Genomic DNA, 20,726 nt, shown 5'->3' with positions numbered 1-20,726 from the left:
CAGAATTGGGCGTGCAATGCTTATAAACCACTCGTAGGCTTGGAACAATGTCTAAATTGGGCGCAGAGAAAGAATGCCCCTGAGCAATCCCCCACACCATAGAGGAGTGCGCCGATGTTGCAGTGGTATGCCAAATGACTGCAAAGGAATGCGAAAAGGTGGCAGGAGCTCCAGGGTTATGTAGCTCCATCGCTCAGGTTACCAGGAGGCGTATTAAGGCGGACAAGACCGGAGTTAAAACCTGCATTAAAGATCCTACATGTGACCAGCTAAAACATGCTGTGGGGTACTGGGTGGCGCGCATGGGCTGACACCTGCCCATGTGAAGCGCCACCTTGGAACTGCCAAACTCATTGATCACCCGCATCCGGGAGGGAGAGATCTTTCTGCACCAAAGAAATGCAATCCTTTTTGAGTTGGTCATCATCTACCATGTCAAGAGATCCTGAGAAGTGGGGAAGTAGCTGAGTTACGCCCTGGTTAGCTAGTCTGTCTGCTACTTGATTTGCTGTTCTTCGAACATGCTGGAAGGTTATGCTTTGGGGATTTTTGAGCTTTTCCTCCAGTGATTCCAATCTACTGAGCAATCTCCAGCTTGATGCAATCTTGACTGCTGTGGAACCTGCTTGTATTCTTTTAGCAGCGGCTATAAGAATGAGAGAGTCTCCTTCGACCTCAAGAGGGAAGAAGTGCTTTTGTTCTGCAATGCAGATCCCTTCCCAAAGTCCTTCCAATTCTACTGCATTGTTAGTGTCTTTGCCAATCGATCCATAGAATATATGCAATATTGCTCCCGTGTGGCTTCTGAAGATTCCTCCAAATCCCGTAGGCCTAGGATTACCTTTGGCAGCCCCATCAAAATTTAGCTTGTAGGAGTTGATTGCTGGTGGGGACCAGAATAGCTGAGAGGCAGTGCTAGTTGTGGGACGGGTACTGACCTTTGCTAAGAAGGAGAGGTCCAGATTCCATTCTTTCAATATGTTGCATTCCTGCTGAGATTCTGGCAGATCTGTATCATACCAGGTTCTGATGGCTAGAGTTTCTTGTAAATTTTTTTTGAAGAGGAGCCACAGAGCGTCTATTGACCGGTAGGAATTATTGAAGATTCTGTAGTTTCTTTCCTTCCAGAGAATCCAATATAGAAAGACTGGTATTAGACTCCACAGAGAGTTAAGAAGCTGACTTTTAAAAGGGTTCTTAGTCCATTTCCTTATAGTTTCTATTACATCCTCCATCCTTGCTTCCGATCTCATGTTACATTTTTCAACTCTCTTCCAGAGTTGCGTAGCTAGTGGACATGTTTCCATTAAATGCCTGATGGTCTCATAGTGGAGATTACAGTTTGGGCATCTTGAGGGCCCAATGAATCCATGCTTTAACAGGTTGTCCCATGTGAGTATGCGCCTTTTACTTAGAAGCCATAAGAAAGTTGAGATTTTGGGCCATATTCCTGGTTGCCAGACATTTTCCCATATTTGGTCCTTGTCTGTCTCGATATCTGAATAGCGCAGTCGGTGTGCTTCTTTAGTGGTGAATGTTCCTTTGGGCATATGACCCCATCCGAGTTTGTCCTGCTGGTTGGAGTAACGAATCCTTCTGTAGGTGAGTTCTTGATCTATGTCAGAATGCGTTTCTCCCTACTAGTCCATCTGCCAGAGGCTAGCGGGTTTCCAGATTTGGAACTCATGATGTGTGGGTTGTTGCCAGAATTGATGAACACAGGTGAGGTTCGTCTGGCTTTTGGAATAAAGTTGCCAGTTTTGGGAGTTGTTGCCATGAATCCTCCCAAAACCTTGCCGTCATGCCTGAGTGAATTTCCCAGAAGCTATGCTCTTGAATGAAATTGTTGTGAAGCTTTGCAGTATTCCATATTAGAGATCCTTGGGTTGTGGAGTTGATTCTGATAAGATCGCTCCATTGACTGCCCGGGGTATATTTGGCTTGCCAGAGTCTGGCCCATGGTGAGTGTGGCTTGGAGATCCAATTCCACCACATTCGTGCTCCCATTGTATTGTTGCTTTGGAGAGGATCTCTTAAGCCTAGACCTCCTTCAGATTTGAGTTTGCAGACTTCTTTCCAGTTGACAAGAGCCCATTTTCTGTTCAGGCCGGAGGAGCCCCATAGGAAGTTGCGCTGAAGGTTGCGTATGGCTTTAAGGACCCATTTTGGAGCTGCCATGATGGAAAAAAGATACAAAGGCATTGCCTGTAAGACTGATTTAATTAAGACAAGTCTGCCAGCCATGTTTAGAGCACGAAAAGTCCATGACGAAAGCTTGGATTCTAATTTATCTAGGAGAGACCTCCAAGAAGCATGCTTGATGGCAGAGTCAGCTAGGGGTGCTCCTAGGTATTTTGAAGGAAGCTTGGGTATGGCGAACCCCAGAATTCTAGCAATATTCCTTTGCGTGGAGGGGGGGTGTTGAAAAAGAAGAGCTGAGATTTCGAGGCATTGATGGAGGTGGCAGAGGCGTCGGAGAAGAGGGAGAGCAGGGATTTGAATACAAAGGCCTCTTGAGAGGATGGATGACCAAATAACATAGTGTCGTCTACAAACTGCTGATGGGACTGGGGATTGAGACCCTGGAGAGAGATTCCTTTTAAAGTATGGGAGGAAACAACAGATTTGAGTAGCCTACTGAGCCCTTCTGCCATTAGGACAAAGAGGAAAGGTGAAAGGGGATCCCCCTGCCTGATGCCACGTGAGGGACGGAAGGGAGAAGAAGGAGAACTATTCAGCAAGACAGAGATGCTGGGAGAGGAAATTAGGTTCATGATCCATCTGGTCCAAGTTGAACTGAAACCGAAAGCCAGTAACATTTTGTGAATGTAATTCCAACTGAGTTTATCAAAGGCTTTAGAGAGATCCAGTTTTAGAATCATACCTGCTTTTTTTAGAAGCTTTAATGAGTGAATCACCTCATTTGATAGAATTATACCATCCATGATCTGTCGTCCTTCTACATATCCCGTCTGTTCTGGAGAAATGAGAAGTGGAAGGAGAGGTTTGAGCCTATTCGCTATTACCTTTGAGATGAGCTTATAGATAACATTGCATAGCGCTATTGGTCTATATTTTTCAGGCTTATGTGGTTCTTCACCTTTGGGAACCAACGCTAGGAAGGTTGAATTGAGGGCAGGAAGAATCCAGTGCATAATTCTTGATACCTCCACAAGTTCCATACTTCTGCCTTGATGAGCTCCCAAAATTCATGAAAGAAATTGGCTGTGAAGCCATCAGGCCCAAGAGCCTTGCCATCTTTGAGTTGGGCCATAGCTTCTTCAACTTCCCTCAGTGACGTCGGCTGGAGCAGTTTGTTGTTGTGGTCCTCCGTTATGATTCGAGGAATGTGTTGCGTGATAGTTCTAATTGCCTCATCTCTATTACCTATGGGCTCCCTGAGAATATCCTGAAAGTAGCCTGTGACCTCCTTCTCCATATCTTCATGTGCTTCTACTCTTTCCCCATGTTGATTGTTGATAAATGCAATGTTATTGTGCATTCGCCTTTGGATAGCGGTTTTATGGAAGAATTTGGTATTCTTTTCCCCCTCTTTTAGCCACCTGATTCTGGATTTTTTACGCCAGAGAATTTCCTCTTGTTGCCTGCATTCTTCAATTTGATTCCAAAGGATCTGCTCCTGATGTGTCTGTTCATCTGTTCTGCCTTCTAGGATGAAAGTTTGTTGAAGCGATTTCATTTGTTGTTCCAGCCTCTTGCGATTCTCCTGTATGTTGCCAAAATGTGTGCGATTCCAGACTTTGAGTACTTGTTTTAAGTTTTTCAACTTTTGTTGGAATTGATACATTTTGGCACCCTCTGGCGGGATAAAATATTTCCATGCCTTACTTACCACTGTCTTGAAGTTTGGACTTGTGAGCCAGAAGGCTTCGAATCAGAATGGTCTATTGCTACGAGTGCCTGGCCGGGACCATTGTAACACAATTGGCTAGTGGTCGGATCCTCCTTGGGTTATGATGGAAGCGTGGAAGTCCCCTCCCAGATGTATTGCATTGTCCGAAATGAGGAACCTGTCGAGCCTAGAGGCTATGTGATGAATGCCCCTACGCTTATTGGTCCAAGTAAAGATTCCATTGGAGGTTGGAATATCCATGAGTTGATTGTTCTGAATGAATTCTCTGAGGCCATTGCTGTCACTGTCTAACCTGATTCTGCCTCCTTTTTTCTCCTCCATTGATTTTATGATGTTGAAGTCTCCTCTGCCGATCCAGAGGGGGAACTGCCTGTTCTCATTTAGAATAGAGATTGTTTCCAAAAGATCTAGTTTTTGCTGAATAGACTGCGGAAAATACACATTTGAGAGATGCCCATGGATGTTGGTACCAATGAGGTGGAAGGATGCTTGGATGAGGTGATGGGTAGCATGGAAATCATATAGTGAAAGAGTCTGTGGATTCCATAGAATGGCAAGTCCGCCTGAAGCCCCTAAGGCGTCAACTGAAATTGAGCAGCTACCTGCCCAGATCTTGTTTCGAATTCTTTCTATAGCTGTGTTGCTGCTTTTTGTCTCTTGCAGAAAAACTATGGATGGTTTTTCTTGTTGAATCAGGTTTTTTATCATCCGGTGTTTTGAGGGGCTGTTGAGTCCTCTCACATTCCATGAGATGAGCTTCATGGATACTGAGGTTTGGGTTTATAGAACTTTGTCAACTTAGGGAATCGCCCCGATTCCATAAGTATTTCTCCTACTATTATGGTCCGCTGAAGGTCTGTCTTGCGTCCCCTTTTCTTGGTTTCTTTGAGAGTTTTTTTTCCATCCCAGGGGCTTCCTTCTTGTATACCAAGACTTTTGTTGTGCTGCACTTTGGTCAAGACACCTTCAAGCCTGTCGATTTGCCAAGGGGGAATTGAGTTATATTCCTTTTGTTTGCAGGCAGTTTCAAGTTTGAAGATATCAAGACCATCTAGGCTGACATGCTCCGGATATTCCTCCATGATGATAGGGGAGCTCTGGTCTTCCTCATCTGCATCTTCCTGTAGACTGAGTGTAAGAGCTGCATCTAGGTCCATGGCCGAGGCCTGCTATTTGAAATCTAGAACAGATTTCCCCTGGGAAGAGGGGAAAGGGCTGAGATCTGAAACCATTTTATTTTTATCCGAAAGAGGATTAGGAGAGGGGCGAGAAGAGACTGGATCTGAGGACTGCATGGGGGCTAAGGGGTTAAGGGAAGAAGAAGGCAAAGAAATATTCTCCTTGGGTTCAGAGCTTGGTATATCCTGCGGATCTTGAGTAGCAAGCAGAGTGAATCTGTTCTGGGTATCTGATTTGATGGCGTTATCAGGGGCTACCTGGGTTTTCTTGGCATGCCTACGGCGGTTAGGAACTTTGGTGAATCCATCCGAGTCTTTATTGGCTTCATTGGAGGCGGCTTTTGACTGCGAGTTCAGAGGACAATCTCGGAAGAGGTGGCCATGCTCATGGCATTTACGGCAGCGAAAGGGGATATGCTCATAATCTAAAGGCTGTGTCCATTCAAAGTCATCGTGAAAGAGACTTACCGAGTCAGCTAAAGCCTTGGTCAGGTGCATCTGTACACAAATCCTGGCGTACAAGGTGTATTTGCGGGTTTTTGTTTCCGCCGCAACTTTGATGAAGGTCCCTAGTTTGTTGCCAATATCTGCTAGCATTTCTTCCTTCCAGTATCCACTGGGAGGGAATACATTCGTATCCATACTGGAGCCCAGCTGAAATCTTCTTTATCAGGGTTAAATCTTGGCTTCCACTCCGTGAGATAAAGTCCTAAGGAGTTAAAGAAATATGGGCCGCCTTTGAATACCCACAATTTGTCCTCCACACAATGGAAGATGGCTATGAAGAAGCCTTTCGATCCAAGCTGCAGGGTGACCTGTCCTTTGGGCTTCCATTTTGAAGCTATCCAACCCTGCAATGCCTTTTCAGCAGGCCAGAATCCAAGAAACTTTCCTATTAGCGCATGATCCTGCATGTATTGGATCTCACCGTTAATGCGATGGCTTGGAAAATCAACCTTAATGCGCTCTGTAGCCTTCAGGATATAGGTGGCCAAGGTCGCCTTTGGCTATGACGAAGAGGCTTTCTGGTGCACATCTTTTTCTATGTCCACCGCATCGCTCTGAGTTGCGGGTATCTCTTTTCCATTAGTCCTTTGTCCTCCCTGCTCAGATTCAGGGACAACGCCAGAAGGGGTCAGAGGAGTCGCATGCTGATTCATGTCAGAGGCTGGAGGGATGAGAGGAGGGGGGGAGGAGCCCTCCCCTCCTGCAGTCTTAGCCATTGAAGGCCGTTAGAAGGAGTCCGGCGGTGCGAGCTTGAACCGTCAGAGGAGATCTGTGATTAGGGTTCTCAAAAGTTTTGCAGGCGGGATGATCTCTGCATCTCAACTCCCTACCGTTCAGATGCTTCGTTAAGTCTGCCAAATCCAATTTAATATTATTTTATTATTTCCTTAGGAGGCCCATTTTGGACCTCAAAAATCCCCTAATGAGATTCTGCATGGGAGGATGAGAATTTTATACAAATGAACACATAACTACTCAAGCATTGAGGACAAAAAAAATTTGAAGGAGAGGGCCATGTTAGGTCTGTATACTACTAATGTAGACCGTTATTGTTATAATGTAGCCCCCTTATTGTATTGTTGTGCCCATGTAGTCTCCATATTTTTATTATTGTGCCCCATAGAAGCCCACTATTGTTATTGTTGTGCCCTTACAATATTATTGTTATGTAGGCTCTAATTATATTGTTACCCCTAAGGCTCCTATATATAGAGAGCAGGTCTTGTCATTTGTATCCTCCAAGAATTGTTCATTTTTTTAATGTAAAGGAGGTTTCCCCCTCGAAGAGGTTAATTTTGCAGTTTTTGATCTATCTCTTCTTCTATTTTGGGAGATGGTTGAATAACACACTTGTGACTTTTCAACTTCCACTTGAATTTTCATTTCTACATTACACTTCTAATTTCAAACTTCTTTATTTACAAATTTACAATGGAAATTAAGAAAAACAATTTTTTTTCCTCGAACAAGATGCACAATAGGAATGTTAGGTGTCTTAATGTGTAACTCTTGAGTCAAATATTCATTCCAAGCCTTGGATTTAGCAGCAACCAATGTGACCTTGTGTGCCAATTCATTATCAAATATCACGTGACATTCCAAAGCATCAGGGAGAAAGACTTTTGATTCTAGTTGTAGTTGACTCAAAAGCATCAAAACATTAGTATGTAGTTTTCCTGGCTCTACAACATACTATGTGATTTCATCCTTTGTAACTTCTAATTCATCTCACACAACAACTTGCTTCATATAATCTACCACCTCTTCAATCTCTCATCTAACCTCTTCTTCTGGCATTGTTTGTCCTGATGCAACAATAGAAGGTATTTGTGCATTTTGATGAGAGATTCCAATTCACTATGAAGCTTTTGATAAGAATATATTTTCATAGAAATGCTTTTTCCTAGCTTCTGATGTGACTGCATAAACATTCTCGCTTGCACCTTATCCAATTCGACAGTCATTCTATTTATTATGGGTATTTCAGAAGTGTTGACGGTGTTGGATTACACCAAAAGGGATCTCTCCGATGTGAAGTACCAATTAGACATCACACCATTTAGTGTAGGAGTCTCATATGGTCATATGGTCTGGACACTGTTGGAAAGTTTTCAAAGATATGCCTTGCTTACACACACACACAAGAGATCACAACACCTCTTTGGGCAGAAAAAATGTAGGATTTGTGAGACCCCTAATGTAATGTGCACGAGAGAACATCCAGGACTGGTAAAGGAAAATGAGCCAACAATTAGAAAAGTAATAGTGCTATCCTAAAAGGGGTGATGAGAAGGAAGATAAAGAATTGTTGAATACCTACAGATTAGTCCACATAATAAACAACAATCCTTAAAGAATAACAACACTCATTCAATAACAATCATATCTAAGTAACAAATTAGTTCATTCACTTAGTATGTCATTAAAGCGAGATATATCATAAACATAACAATATTAGTCCTCTTATATCTACAATACATGTATGAAGAAGTGTCAATCATAGAGCTTCTAATTAATATTAAAAGATCCCAATTAAAATGTTACATGAATGAAACACTATATCTAGTAGTGGAACATGAAGCCACAACTTCCTTCTCCAAAGAATGATCTAGCTCTTATGCACTGCAAGAGAAGCCAAGGAAATGATCCAAGAATCCAAGCATTTCTTTTAGTTGTGAGGAGCTATGTATAACAACTAAAAATGATCTTTGAGCTTCCCCATGACTCTTTGACTTCTATGAATATTCATATTCTATTCATGACTTATTACATTCCATATGTGTATATTCATGTTCCACATTGTGTCTGTTGGACTTCATTACATATCATTTATTACATGATACAAATTACATATGAGATGGTGGCCTAATAAGAAAAAGCTGATAATGGGACAAATTCTCATCAAATTAATCGGTCATTCACTTCTTCATGGAGCTCATTTGTAATCCATGCCCTGAACTCCATTAAGAAGGCTTTCACCAAAACTGGGAAGTCCCCTATATACCGCATCTTCACCTCAAGTGCCTCGATCAGGGTGGTATTTGAGCTTGATTGTACATTACTCCATCGCCATGAAAATTTCCTGTGAGCTTTGAATTCTGCAATGGAGTACAATAAAATAATGTCCTTGGTGACCTCCAAGCCTTCCTATTCTATTGCTTGCTTGGTCTATTCAATGTATTTCTTGATCTCCTGAAACATGATCTCTCCGCGTCTGATTGCTTCAAGTGTTCCTGTTAAAGAAATCCCATGCTTCTGTGTTAGAGACTCAAAGCTATTATGTAGTCCATTATAGGAAGAAATAGTTAATTTCATATTCTCCAAGATGCATGTAGTTCTAATGGTGGAGTCTCAACTGAACCCTATTTATTTCTATGACAATCTTCTCTTTATTTTCAAAATGTTCCAGAGCATCCAAATACTTGGCAACCCACTCCTGAAGTTGTTCAACTACTCTATTTGCTACTTTCATGAATTTTACCAATTCTTGTGCTTTCTTCTAAATGCCAACAAGAGGAGCCAACACCTATTATATAAGTATCATCTCATCACATAGCCATGTAATGGTGTCCTCCATTCACCCCATTTCCTCTTGCATGGTTGACTATCATTCTGCAATGTTCAAACTTTGTGATGATAATCATTGATTTTGTAATTCAAGATGTTATTCATATTGCTTCATTGTAACAAGTTATTTCATTAGTATATCATTCTCACTTAGCATATATTCATAGTTTTCCTATGCTACTATGGGAAAAGCAACATTTACTTCCATGATAGACCTAGGAGTCCTTCTGGTATTGGCCATAATCACCTTCTTTGTAGAAACTGAAACTATATTCTAAGGATCCTTTGATAAGTATATATGGCTCTACCACATGATCCTCTCTTAAGGTAATCAAAAGAGACAATGCATACATGCATGACTCTATCTGTCGGTGGATGTGTGGTCCTCATCTCTCCAAATAGAAGATGACCACATATGAGAGGAGGTTCCTCTGGAAAACCTAGTTCATCATCCATAGGTTGGATAATATATTCTTCCTCAAAATCTTCTTCCTCTATTGTGAGTCAAATATTCTTCTTCCAACCTCTAGGTTGCTTCTTCCTCCTAGGATTTCCTTTGTTGTTCCTCTTCTATCCTTCTCCTCTTCTCTTCTTCTCCTTCTTATTTCTCCAACAACTCACCTGATTTCTCTTCAGATCCTCTTTTGCTTCTCTCCTCTCTTGTTCTGTTGGACTAACACTTATGTTCAAAGGATCAATTTTCCATTTCCTATTTCTCTCTCCCACTTAATCATACCTGATCCTCTTCATATGATCTAGTTTCCTCACTTGGCGGGTTATCTATTCTTCCACCCACAACTAGATATATTTAGATAATGGATCTTGGGGATAAATAGTCTCCGTCGTTGGATGTGTCTTTCTAACTTGGTTATACTAGTTCTTCACTTTTTAATCGTCTATTGTGTGAATCGATAAATACAATGTATTGAAACTGATACTTTAACAATGTTGCATGCACACTCTCCTGGGATCATATCCATGAAGGTATTTCTTGGAAAATTGCAAGTGATCCAATTATTGTATTTATACTACTATCGCCTTGTGGCTCTTCAATTCATATAGTTTGATCCTCAAAGGGAAGGTGGGCCAAGGGGATTTCTTCCTTCTATGAAGAATTCCTAACAATCCCCTGTCCAATTGATTTTCTACTTCCTACATAACCATCTTATTGGTCACATATCCCAACATGAGATTAGGGGATATATGAAAATCAAGACATCTGATTTATTTACCCTAGAGAAATGCAAACCAATCTATGATATCCCATAGTGAATCCTTTACTTGATCACTCATATTGGGAGGATCAATCTAGAATGCCATATGAAAGATAATTGCAAAGAAGTGTTCAGCTAATTTTTCATATGTGCCTTTGAACCTTCATTATGACAACACTCTGTAGTGAAAGTAAACTGGGAACTTGTTCTCAAGGGTCCAATTCCAATACATTCCTGGGAACGCATATTATGCACATAATTCATCTAAACATAAAAAATACCTGTAGAATTCCGGTGCCTGGGTCACCATCAAATATTATTTTTACTCAAAGGATAATATATCTACCCAATTGAAGGCTTTTATGCAGGTTACCACCATATTGAGCATATATATCCAGTTTTCTTCAAACACATTAGCATTCTTACGCCCACGCAATCGACAACACATGGTTATTAGATACTAATATACATCTCTGAGAATCTTAGTTGGGTATATTGTGGATGGGCAATGACGAAATGTAGAAGGTGCTTGACACCATGATTTGATATTGTCACTTGTGTTGAGGTCATCCCATCTAATGTAGAAGTTATCGTTTTCATATTCAGTGGGCCTAAGGATCTTGTAACATGTCTGAATCTCTTCTCCATTATAAGTGGTGAGTTGATCGCCACTCTCACTATGAAACACAAGAAGAGAGTAACTGATATGAGTAATGACCAACTCAAGAAATTTTCCACAAGGGATGATCGAGAATATGCATGTGATCCTATGCATCATGGAATTCTTAATATTTATGTACACTTCCAAGTATTCCAAGTTCTCAGCAAAACTTTTCTGCATGAATGTGTTGTATATACTACTCCATGTGACCTCAGTATATTTATCAATGAAGTGTTATGTGTTTATATAAATTTGAATGGTTGGCTTGGTCACTTCAAGAGGTTCCTCAGTGCTTGCTTCTGAGATTTCTTTGGTGAACACTTTACAGGGAAGAATGGCTCCAACAGATGATGAAAGAGAGACAATACTTGTAGTTCGAACACCTATTTATGGAAGCACACTCTTAATAAAAATATTAGCTTAATGCAACCTAAAAATGCAACAATATCTCATAAATGATGTACAAAGAGCCATAAAATGTAACTAAACATGTAAATTTATTGATGCCAACATAAAATCACTTGCATGCATAAGAAAACAAGCATGCAGATAAGAAGAGTGTACTTTCAAAGCACAAAGTAAGTTCAAGGATCATTTGGGGCCTTGCAGTGAGCTCATGCACTCAAGCAAGAGAAAAAAACCACCAAGGGTGCATTGGGGCACTCCAAAGGGTCAAAAGGGCATGTTGTTGGGCCTTCAGACCTTCATCATTCAATCCTAACAAATTAGGATTTGTTAAGTGGAGGTGAGGAGCCACCCCACATTTTGTATAAATATACCTTCCTATTAATAGAAAAGGGACTTCGAGTTTTGGATGCCATTTTGAGCACCTTGTTTTAGAGAGATTATACATAACTTTGAGAAATCAAGTGATAGCTTGGCATCTCCAGTATTGTATTTGAAGGATGCCTCTTGTAATGGTGCACTAGACATTTCTACATAATATTGAGAAGCTTATTGAGCCAAGGTAACAATTTTGTGCATGTATTGTTGAGCATTGTGAGAGTTATCTCTTTATGATTTGATGGCATCTATTTGTATTTCCATGTGTTAAAGTCAATGAATTATTTCATTTATTATAACACATTTATTGTTTGAATTTGTACGCTACTTGCACTTTTATTGTCATTTCTAGTTTTAAACTAATTTTTAATCAATAAATGAATCACTCTTTATCCATGTATCTTAATTCAAGTATGCTAACATCCTTCCTTTAAAGTTTCATGTTATTTACTTTGGTTGTGGCAGTGTCTTTTGTAGCTTATTTGCATAGTATTTCATAAAGTTATTCTAACTTGTTTTTTTCAAGAGTTATATCATTTTTCTCATGTGCTACTCATTCCATCCAAAAAAAATCTCAAAATAACATGTTGGTAGTTGGTCCCACATACCATATGGGTCTCCTACTCCAAACGTTACAAGGTCTAACTAAGACTTTGAACTAGGGAGATCCCCTGACTATTGGTGGAGCATTTTTTCCCTTCAACATATTTGGTGCTAGAAGGAGGGTTTCCATGGTATGGTTGGTAACTTCCACGTTATTTCCCTAAAACATTTGAGAAATTTATTAATCAATCAAGTTACCCTCCATTGAATCCTCCTTTATGGGAAAATCCTTAAATCAAAGAACGCCCTCCACATAATTTTGAGTGGGTGTATGAAGTAAATCATGATCCGCTAAGAGTTATCCTACCTTTTACTCATGAATACATAAGGAATCTTGGACTCCTTCCAGTCACACCCATCTTGTGCCATAAGAATTCATGTAGACCTCAAACAACCCATTGTGGAGTGTTAGTTGGTACAGTGAAAGTATTGGTTAACTGTTCTTTGGATAATTTGGTAGATTTTGTGGAAAAAACCTTACAAGAAGGTAATTAAGGACCAGATACTTTGGAAAATCTATACGGTGATCATTTGGAAGCATTAGAGAATGGTGAGAACTTTAAGATACTAGAAAACAAACAAAATCTTTAGAACCAGAACGAAAGACCAAAATTCGAGAGTCATTAAAGAGAAAAATAACAATATGGTCAATAACCAAAAATTGGCATGGTTGGCCCAAGGGTCTCTAAATATTACAATTGTTCTACACCCCTTGCCTCACCATCTAGAGAAGTTCCTTACGAAGTTTGATCTAGGTAAGCCTACCACCGAAGAAGATCATTAAAATAACTTTTACTTCTCACTAAGATTATTGGATGTGTAGTATGATGATGTGGCTTGTGGGATTTTCCCATATACACTTGAAAATAAATACAAAACTTGGTATTAGATTCCCCCAGTAGGATTGATTACTAAAATGGGATACTTTAGGAAATATTTCCTAGAGGAGTTCATTGGAGAGAAGACATTATCAAAGTCGTTTAAAGAATTAAGTAATCTGGAGATGGGAAACAAGGAGAAGGTAAAGGACTTCAATAAACACTTTACTACTATTTTGAATAATTTTCCTACTGACATTTGATGCCATGATTCAATTACATCTGATTATTACAACACATCCCTACCATCTAAAAATTTTATGTTTGTTAAAAGGGCTATCAAGGGAACATTAGAAGAAAACTTCAATGAAGCTTTAATGGTTGAGAAAGACATCAGATCCATTGGACTGATTAAGACACAAGATGATTCAAAGGCTAGTGGTAAGAAGATTGATTAACATGAAATATGATTGAAATGATAGTGGTAAGAAGCCCCAAGCTTCTACAAGTAAGACTTCTCAAAAATAAACTCCTGATCTTGAGACTATTGTAAAATCACCGAAGAAATTGAATAATGAAGTTTTAGATTTGAAGAGGAGTAGAAGTGAAATTTGTTCAAGTAATAAACCCTTCAATCCATTCTTCAAGTGCAACAACAACACCCCAAGCAAGTAAGCTCAGAGTTCAAATGTCAATCTAAATGTAGAAAAGCTAGGGATGGGTAAGTACTGTCCTTTCCCTCAAGCAAGCCATTCAGAAGAGACTTTTCCACAATGGGTGAATTCAATGGCCTTATTGATCAATAATTTTCTTGGTGATCAGGATACTGAGGACCAATATGAAAAATTAAACAAAGGAGAAGAGGCAACCCCAAATGAGGATGATATAAATGTTATGTTTCCTATATTGATGTTGGAGATGGTTAGAGGTGGTGAGGCTCAATCGACTGGTGAAGTCTCAATTGGATAATATACCCCCATCAACCCTCAAAAGTATTATAATTGAAGGAAAAAAGGACCTATGGCTCAACCTACTCCTGAGGATAATAAGATATCTCTCAGAGAAAAATATTGCATATGTAAACTATTGTTCAGAGTCTAACTTCTCAATCTATGAGTGGTAAAACTTCAAAATGAACCTTCAAAACTACTAAAGTAAGTTCTAAGACACTTGAGTTATTTAATATGCCCTCTTGGTCAAGTTATTCAGCTCAATAAAAACGTTTACATAGTAATATGGGATATAATATAATCAAATATATGTACAGACAACGAGAAAATGCAACACTCTTCAATTTGGCTCAATTACCCAAGTAAACAGAGTTTATTATTAAGAATTTCTCAATAACTTTGATGATTAAAGTTGCTTCCACTTTAGCAACATTGCCTTCTTATCAACCCCAAGGTAATGAAAATATTAAAGCTATTGTAAATGTAGTAAATGTGGGAGCTAACTCACAATCACAAGTCCCCCCATTTTTACTCAATTTTGAGATTTCCAACTACAATGTTCATAAATTCCTAGTTAATTCCAGTGCATCGACAAATGTAATGCCTTTATATGTTTTTAGAAATGTTAATGCTAATCTAGAGAATACTAATGCAAATATTATTAACCTGGAAAAATCTCAAGTACAAGTGGTCGATGAGCTTAAAGATGTACTAATTTGATTGGCATCTAATTCACGAGTGCACCAATTAATTGATATTGTATTTATACACATCCCTAAAGCCTATGGAATTATTTTGAGTAGATATTGGTCAAGAAAGCTTCAAGGTTATTTCGCTTCATATTGATCTCATTGGTGGTTTCCTTATAATGGTAAGAACAATCAAATAAGAGTTAACAATGAGATACATATCAAACATAATGTCACTGAGATGAAATGTCCTATGGAATTATTTTTTAGAATTATATATTGGTTGTTATCATGGACCCGAAGAAAAATAACATCTTGATATCATGTCAATTGGAATTTCAATGTACAATTAACACCATCGGACACAAGGCCTTGATTTTCATTTAAAATGGGGCAATAGACTTGAAGGTAGAGCTCTTAGAGGTTATTAATGATTCTAAAATCATCATGAGTGTTGAGCGCAGAATCCCCCAAGGCAAGTTTTGGGGCTTAAAGCCCATATTTTGACCAAATCCGATGGAAAGACTCTGTGTTTTGTGGGCGCGGAGCGTGAAGATTGTAAATGAGTCATAGGGTTGTCCACCCTCATTTTTGTAATGTAATGTCATCTTTAGAGATCTAGCCATGGTTCGTGGACCATGGGATTGTATAAATAGAATGAGGCTCTAAGTTGTAAAGAAGAAAAAGGGAGGTAGAAGCAATAGAAGAAGAAATTATTCTTATCTAAGTGTAGAGTTGAGTCTTTGAGTCATAGAGTAGGAGAAGGCTCTGCAGCTGAGTGTGTAGACCCCTGCAACTGAGTGCGCGGACCCCTACAGCTGATTGCACAGGGTGAGTCAAGTCTGTAACCTTTGGAGAAGTAATAAAGAAAAGTTTTACATCATTTTTGTGTATCTTTTTCCTATTTTGTGCATTGAATGTATCATATATAAATTGCATTTCTATTGTTTATATGATGCGCAAACTTATATGAATTTGTTGATAAAGTGAATATAAGATTAAGTATCTATTTACGCGAAGATAACTAACTGTTATAAGAAGATAAGTAAGATCCGCGATATAACTTGGGGAAGTAGCGCAGATTGCTGCTAGGGTAGCACAAAATCACCTCAACCCCTGGTTAGGGCTACACGAAGGTGATTATAATAGATCGCGAAGGTCTCGCAGGTTAGGACAACATCCGAAGTGACCTACACGAAGGTATTCACAGTTGGACTAAACCAACCCCTCAGACATCTCAAGGGTATGGAAACTTGGTTCCAGCATCCCCCCATACTGCTTCAGGTGAGAACTCGATCCACACTCCACAGGCTGTTCCCAAAAGGGCCAGTAGTACAGGGATTTGTTTGGCTAATTAACTCTGAACCTAGGTCAGGCCCCCTCAAGCAAAAAAATGGTTCTGTTGTCGTGACCGGAATCTGCATAGAGATGTCAGATTTCGTATCATTGGAATCCAACTAAGAAGGAAATTGAAGGTTGGTTAGACAAAAGAATTCACTAGTTCGCAGCACACGAGAACAGGAATCCGCGACTGAAAAAAGAAGAGTGGTTAGATTGCTACTTGTACACAAAGATCCATGAAATATTTTTTGCATCTTTCCCTACTAAGCTGCAGGAGTGGATCACGAAGCTAGAAGATAGCCAAGGAAGGTGGAAACTTGACAATCCTATTGTGTGGACAGGAGAGTTGGTGTGCAGATTGGAAGGATCGAAGGATAAGATTCCGTGCGTTGTTGATCACTGGCTTGATCGAATTATAGGAGGATTCATTACTCAGTTCGCGATAGATACTTCAGTCAACTATAGAGAGGCAGAGCGACACTTTCTCAAGGGATTGAAAGGTAAGTACGTAAAGTCTCTGAATACTTGGATTAAAATGCTATTGTGTGAAAAGAGGGTTATGCAATTACCTTGAGGTCCGGAGCTACGCGAAGTGGAAAACCCTACAAAAATGAAGGAAGTAAGGGACCAAAGAATAGCCCTTTGATTTCACCTCCGTAAGGGGACGAGGAAGAGCTCGTGAAGGTCTCGCCACCAAGTGCGATCCATTTGATAAGGCAAAGGATTTCGCGCATACCACCACCAGTTTCACCGCCTTCACCTCCATCTTCGCCCGTACCACCTCTGCCACAACCACAAGTTAATATGGCAAGCATGATAAAGTTTCATGTGTTCAAGGGAGTAGGAAATGAAGATCCAGACCAGTTTTAGTTCATGATAAGAGCCATATGGGAAGTGCAGGGAGTTACAGATGATAATATAAAGGAAGCGACGTTGGTCAGCACTCTGCAGGATCGCACGTTGACCTGGTATATTAAGCATTCTAAAGACAATCCAAATGCAGGAATCGTGGATATCCAAATTGTTCTAAATAGAGAATTTAGCAGGTCGAATTCAGACGAGTAGTCGATCATTATATTCAAAGAGATCACAATGCTAACAAGCAATACTCCTTCGGAGTTGGCTTAGAGACTGAAGTATACAATTTGTAAAGCTAATATGACTTTGACAGATGGACAACACCGTGAATGATTTGTAGCATCACTAACACTGCATTTGAGGAATGCGTTGTCGCAACAAAAGTTAATGACTTAGGCAGAGGCCTTGGAAATCATGATGAGGCTACATGAAACCCCTATGCAGGATCCTAACTTGGGACTTCAGCAGATCCACGCACAGTTGAAAAACTTATGCCCTGAGATGCAGAGTCTGAAACAGGACATGATAGTTCGAACATAAGTGCGTGAAGAGGTGTGGTGTGTAAAATGCAAGGGTCGGGGTCATGATAAGGACCACTGCCCTGTGTTCGTGAATCACCTCATAGGAGGAGGACCGATGCAATTAAGGCCGGAAGTGAAAGAAGGACCTATCGCAACACCTACTTTGTGGTATGTGATTTGTCAAATAGGAGGAAAGCATGCTACGGACAACTGCCATTTGTTACAGAAGTACACATAGAATTCGCAATAGTTGTTCTGTAACTTTTGTAGATCGATTGGACACGATAAATGCACTTGTAGAAGCTATGAGTCGATGATGGATAGAACTCCCACCTATAGAGTTCAAGCTGAAACATGACCCATAGACCAGAATGCAGGAGTGGCGCGAACCAGATTTCAGGGGCACGAATGAGGGCGAGGTGGAGGAGGACCTGGAAGAGGTAGCGAACTACTGATGTGTTACAATTTTGGAGGGCCAGGACATTATGCTCGTGATTTTATAAATCCAATGCACCCATCATGTTTGTATTGTACCTTGTTTGAACATGAGATGGAGTATTCTCCTACGCTAATAGCTAGGATACATAACAAGGGAGTGCTACGACCTTCCCCAACTCAGAACCTATAGATGATGAGGTCTGAGCCATGCGAGGAAGATCCAAATGTGAACATTGTGCTCCGAAGTGGAATCGCGCCGGGAGATGATAAAGGCAAACAACCTGAAGATAGTACCTGGCTTCGCAAGGCTCCAACAAAAGAAGCAAAGTTTGATTTGGAGCGCACTAAGGAAACCTTCATGGATGCTAAGAAGAGCTCCACTGATGCCTCCATTTCAAAAGGCAAAGATAGACTAGAGCCAAAAATGGACCCATCTATGCTTACAATGTTCCTAGAAACATGCATGAAGCTACTATGCAACACTAAGGCTGTAAAAGGATTGCAGGAACTCATTAATAGATGCGCTGGGACCGCACTAGGAGAACCACATGTAGTCCAAAAGATTGGAAAACACAAGACTAGGACAGGGAGAGAAATGAGGCTAACCGCGTAGATTGGAGAATATGAGATGGACCAAGTAATTTTGGATTTAGGATCAGACGTGAACGTTCTACCGAAGCAAACATGGGAGCGCATGGGGATGCCTACGCTGCAATGGTCTCCTACTCAGCTGCGAATGGCGAACCAAGAGAAGATAATACCCATGGGGCAATTGTAGGGAATCGCCATGGATATTGAGGGAGCGAGCGCGCTAGCAGACTTTGAAGTGATCGAGATTGTTGATGACAACAATCCCTACCCCATGCTCTTAGGAATTGATTGGGCCACTGGCATGAATGTGGTGACTAATTTGAAGAAGCGACAGATGATTTTTGAGAATAAGTCTCTGCGCGTAGTTATACCCTTAGACCCTGTTGAGGGATCTCATTACATAGAGCCGATGCACAACTATTAAAGCGAGGATGATTTGGACTACATCTACAAGATAACTGCAGGAGAGAAAGACTGGGTAAATTCCACTGTGGATGGATGAATGTCATGGGAGCGCGAAAGCTCCCGTACTTCAGATTTGGATGAAGAGATAGAACAATGGCAGAACCAGTTACACGAGGTAACCATGCTTAATTTTAACATTATGACAAGGTCACTACATTGTGTATCGACAGAAGCAAGAGATCTACCTACGTATGATGGTTTAGGTGAGGTAGATTCTTTCTCGAACAGATTTGAAAGAGAGGTGCTAGAAAAGCAACATTTCTAGGCCTTGAATTGGGTACTGCACACTATGCCTGCAAGGTGGTGGGATACACACAAAGAAGATTTGAAGAATGGTGCACATGTAGAGGGATGATACCTACACGGTTTGCGAAACCTATAGTGCGATTGGAAGATAAATACAATGGATGGGTTAGTCCGCGCCCGCATCCATCTAGGTGGGTACAGGCATATGGTAAATAACCTGCACGGATACACATGAACTACACGTTGGGAAATATGGTCAATGAGCATGTGTTAAGGATGAAAATGTGAAAATGATTCCTCAAGTTAGAATAGCAGACTGTGGAAAGAACAAGTGCACAGAAGGTTATCCACGCAGAAGCATTTAACGAAGTGTGTGAAGCATTGAACAAGGTATGTAGTGTGCAATGAAGTGGTTGGGACCTATGCGTACCTGCAGTATTATGGCCTTATAGGACGACATGCAATAAATTGACGAGACAGACACCTTTCTGGCTCGTCTATGGAGTGGAAGTCGTAATGCCGATGGAATACATCGTGCCTAATCTGCGCATAACAGTGCTCACAGGTATGATAGACCGTGGAGCCCTACTGATAAGACTCGTGCAGTTGGAGGAACATGAGGAAGAATGATTTTGGCTGGATTTCACCAATAGGTACAAAAGCAATGTGAAAAAGCATGGCATGTGTTGGGCATCAGATCCCCCGCGTAACGGTTTTGGGGCTTAAAGCCTGAATTTTGGGTAAAAGCATATTGTAAGAACTCCGCGAAGGGCGCGGAGCGTGAGAGTCTAGGGTTGTCCGCCCTAAAATAATGTAATTTAATGTGAAGTGTGTCGGCCCACCCATGGTCCACGGACCATGGGATTGTATAAATAAAGTGAGGCTCTAAGTGTAAAGTCAATCTAAGTTTGGAGAAAGAATATGTTCTTTTGGATGATGAATTTGCTTAGAGTATGTAAGTCCGAGTTTTGGGTTGTAATCGTAGATAGAGGCTCCGCAGCTGAGTGTGAAAAGGCTTGGTAAAGTCTGCAGCTGTGTGCGCGGACCCCTGTAGTTGAGTGTGCAAGGCAGAGTTGGGATTGTACTTGGACAGAATATTAATAAAAGATAAGTTGATTCTCGAATATTGTGTGTCTATGTTTCTATTATATTTATGCATCTCTTCGCAGCTTATGATTGCACGCACTTGTTATGAATGTTGAATGATTGATGAGAATATTGGGCCCACATACTTAAGTTAAGATCTGTATTAATAGCACAGAAAGGATAAAGGATCTAGACAACACCTCTTTGCTCTCTTTACAGAGCTGCGTGGAAGTAGTTGCACAAGTTGCGAATGATAGACAGCTATGCAGAGCAGTGCAAGTGCGCAGGTTGGGTTCGCGAACTTCTTAGACTTGATCAAGACATCCTTAGGGTGTC

General features: G+C 40.6%; 2 protein-coding genes across 2 annotated transcripts; both read right to left on the bottom strand.

Annotated features, from left to right (window-relative positions):
- Nucleotides 1-350: 350 nt before the first annotated feature.
- On the bottom strand, nt 351-1,235 carry LOC149266658 (uncharacterized). Its single transcript, XM_089408938.1, has one exon. It carries the CDS (start codon nt 1,233-1,235, stop codon nt 351-353), a length of 885 nt encoding a protein of 294 aa, XP_089265064.1.
- A 1,880-nt stretch (nt 1,236-3,115) lies between these two features.
- Nucleotides 3,116-5,694, bottom strand: LOC149266657 (uncharacterized). Its single transcript, XM_089408932.1, has 2 exons — nt 5,521-5,694; nt 3,116-3,727 (listed from the first exon to the last, which is right to left on the bottom strand). Exons 1-2 carry the CDS (start codon nt 5,692-5,694, stop codon nt 3,116-3,118), a joined length of 786 nt encoding a protein of 261 aa, XP_089265058.1.
- Nucleotides 5,695-20,726: the final 15,032 nt, after the last annotated feature.

This window comes from Pinus tabuliformis, chromosome 6 (assembly GCF_031772625.1).
Source record: "Pinus tabuliformis cultivar Carrire ecotype Pingquan chromosome 6, CPIR1, whole genome shotgun sequence".
NCBI lineage: Eukaryota > Viridiplantae > Streptophyta > Pinopsida > Pinales > Pinaceae > Pinus > Pinus tabuliformis.
The sequence above is the reverse complement of the archived record's forward strand: the minus strand, read 5'-3'. Positions and strand labels throughout refer to the sequence as shown.

Excerpts from the sequence above, each read along its gene's own strand:
- LOC149266657 (XM_089408932.1), bottom strand. The coding sequence starts at position 5,694 with ATGGATACGAATGTATTCCCTCCCAGTGGATACTGGAAGGAAGAAATG. Across the intron at positions 3,728-5,520 it reads CCAAGGCTTTAGCTGACTCG|GAGAATCGCAAGAGGCTGGA; the intron begins GTAAGTCTCTTT and ends GGCAACATACAG.
- LOC149266658 (XM_089408938.1), bottom strand. The coding sequence starts at position 1,235 with ATGGAGGATGTAATAGAAACTATAAGGAAATGGACTAAGAACCCTTTT.